At 48.7% G+C, this 2,799-nt stretch overlaps 1 protein-coding gene across 1 annotated transcript in view; it reads left to right on the top strand. All coding sequences in view use genetic code 11, as the record gives it.

The window, feature by feature from the left end:
• Positions 1–1,849: 1,849 nt before the first annotated feature.
• Positions 1,850–2,799, top strand: part of EGR_09139 (hypothetical protein) — a gene marked incomplete at both ends in the record, with an annotated part of 22,313 nt that continues 21,363 nt past the window's right edge. The window contains one exon of the mRNA XM_024498388.1: positions 1,850–2,089. Within this exon, the coding sequence (XP_024347210.1) occupies positions 1,850–2,089 (240 nt within the window). The remainder of the gene's footprint in view (positions 2,090–2,799) is intronic.

Raw genomic sequence — 2,799 nt, 5'->3', positions numbered from 1 at the left:
TGTGCCCCTGCGTCCTTGTGCCCTTCTCGTTCATCCAATCTACTTAACACATTCACTGTCACCTTCACCTTTTGGTGACAACTCTCGTGCGCGTCCATATGAGCAATCGGGTCGCCCAACAAAGCCACACAAATCAGAACAATATTCGACACCACCCGTTTCGAGGAAAGACACGAATGTGGTCAAGCACTTCAACGTGGCTCATTTTCATGGATGTATTAAAAATCTGTCGCTTGCACAGACACCCCTTCCGTATCACCATACCTTACTCCTCAACCCGATTGATGTTTTTGACAGTCATCGCAAAATCGAATGGCACCGACATGGAAGGAGGCATTTGTGACAAGCTGCTTTTGTCCACCGAATTGCGTGGAGGTCATTTTGTGTAGTTGTTAGTACCGAATCAATGCAATGCAGATCCATGGTAAATTGGAGAGAGTGAAGGCACTTGTAGCAATAGATTGTTAGAAGAAGAGGACATGAGATTTCTTACTTTGCTGAATATTTGATGTGTGGAGGCATCTCATCACTGTGGTGTAAGGCAGCGAATTACACGATGTTTGGCTGGAAAGCAGGCCAAGGAGGCGGATCAGTCAAAAGGCAGCCGAACTAAACTGGAGGCCAGAGGATCAAGCATCCGGTGTTAGACAGTTCCTTTGGTAAAATAACCACCATCAATCAGTTTTTTTGGCTGATGAAGACGATGGAAGGAGTATTAAAGGCAAGAAACGGTCGAGTGGTGATATCTGCGTGAAGTGGATGCTGGTGAATGTTCAGTGCACCCCATCAGGTTGCCATTTCCGCACGTTGTGTAAGACTTGAATTTTTATTGCCTCGTTCTGTGGGGCGACACCGCGATACAATGCATCGCACCATCAACTAATTTTAAATCCCAAATTACAAAATGCAAATTTCACGGACACAGTTTGGCATTAGCACGAACGTGGAAGCAAATTTCATTCGGCACATCACCATCAGTGGGGAGATTCGGAGACTTCCGGGCACACTGCTGGACTAACATTGATTCGCGCTTTTGCTGGCGTCACACATACCCACACACCCTCATGCGCACCACGCATGACCCAGTGTGGGAAGGATCTCCAAAACCTCCTCCCGTTTCAGCGCATTAGGCTCACATTCGTCCCACTGCAAGAACAGTCAACATGAAATCCCACTCCATTTACATCTTCTTCTTTGATGCTACGCCAGTACGCGGTGCCACCTCACACCTTCCGCACAATCGGTGTGGTGTGGCAGACGCATCTCCATGTGCTCTTAGCAAATTCTCTTAGGCATGAAATCACGACAGTACGAACTGAGATGTGGACACCACATGTTCGCATGTAGAGTGGTAAGCAATGCACTCCACAGTGGTGAGTGGATAAAAGACGCCTTTGATGGGAACGGAGTGGAGGAATCCTTCCTCACATGCAAAATGAATCATGCCCACTCGTTTGAAGCATGCGATTGAAACGGAGTGGACACAAATGCATCCACTTGCAGACAAAGAGACAGTCGGACAGACAGGGCTCCACTGACTTCACTTCACCAACCACTCTCCACTGAGACGCCTCTAGTTGGGACATGGCGAGTGCTCACTCAGACAGCATCCCTCCTTCACCAGTGTGCACTTTTCATCGTCCTGGTGCGTGAGATGTGAGGCAGTGCGCGCCCTTCAACAGTCGTCGCCTTGTGCCGCGACCAACCATCTGCATTCTGGTTGGACTAAGCGAAGCTCGTGGAAAGAAGAAATGTTGTTTCAGTGAAGTTGGCGATGTTGGAAGTGGATGTGCCCTTTCCACGAATCTCTGTGCACTGTGAGTGCCACTTGTGTAGTGGCGAGACAGTTATGGCAGTAGACAATACATCCTGCTTTGGCATGAACTTGGACATGGAAGTGGTTGGGATGAGGCAGTCACTTGACCCATTGACCTACTTGCTGTCCAATGAAGTTGGTGAATGCTGCAGTGGTCATGCTGCAAGCATCATCAATGTTCAGGCGTTCGCACAGCTGTCAAGCGGTGACAGTGACGGCAACAGTGACTTGTGTTTGAGTTGGGTGAGTGGTCTGCTGTGGCAGCGTAAGTGGGTAAGTAGGCAGACTGTCACTCTCTCACAAGCACGCAATGAAGCAACGAAAGTGGGCGTGACACTGAAGTGAGACTAGCCTTCTTTGTGATGCAATGTGTGGACATTTGAGTTGTTCGCCAGGACGTGCTTCGCCTTCATCTGCAATTTGTGCCTCGGATTTGCATTATGTGAAACCTACCACCTGATGTACCCCCATGTCACTTTCGATTGAGGCACTGAGTAAAAGGGTGTCAAATGGAAGCAGAAGTAAGTGCATTCATCCCTCGTGTCACCGACATGCGGCGAAGACATGCGCGACCAGAGCGACTGATGCAACAAGTGTTGGGAGGCAGGACAGAGAAAAGTTCACTGGTAGTGTGGCAAGACGACGGAAGTGGCCTCGATGAATGTGATGATGGACGAGTATGCGACTGTGTTTACAAAAGGGCAATAAAATATGGCGTTCTTTAATGAACTTGCCTCTTTCCTGTGAGACAGGTTTAATTGCCTGTTTCAAGACACAAGACAGGATGTGCACCCACAGTCATGTGTGGAATGTGGAGAGTGCGGTGAATGGGTAAGTTGGCCGTCTGAATGATGCAAGATGTGCTAAAGAGGTGTGTCCCTGGTGTGCAGCAACTGCAATTGCTTGTCTGTTAATGCAAACATCAGTGTTGGCATTGTGTGTCGCCTCATGCTGCTGTATGTCAGGCAAAGAGGTTGCATTTG

The sequence above is a fragment of the Echinococcus granulosus genome, assembly GCF_000524195.1.
Source record: "Echinococcus granulosus chromosome Unknown EG_S00133, whole genome shotgun sequence".
NCBI lineage: Eukaryota > Metazoa > Platyhelminthes > Cestoda > Cyclophyllidea > Taeniidae > Echinococcus > Echinococcus granulosus.
The sequence above is the reverse complement of the archived record's forward strand: the minus strand, read 5'-3'. Positions and strand labels throughout refer to the sequence as shown.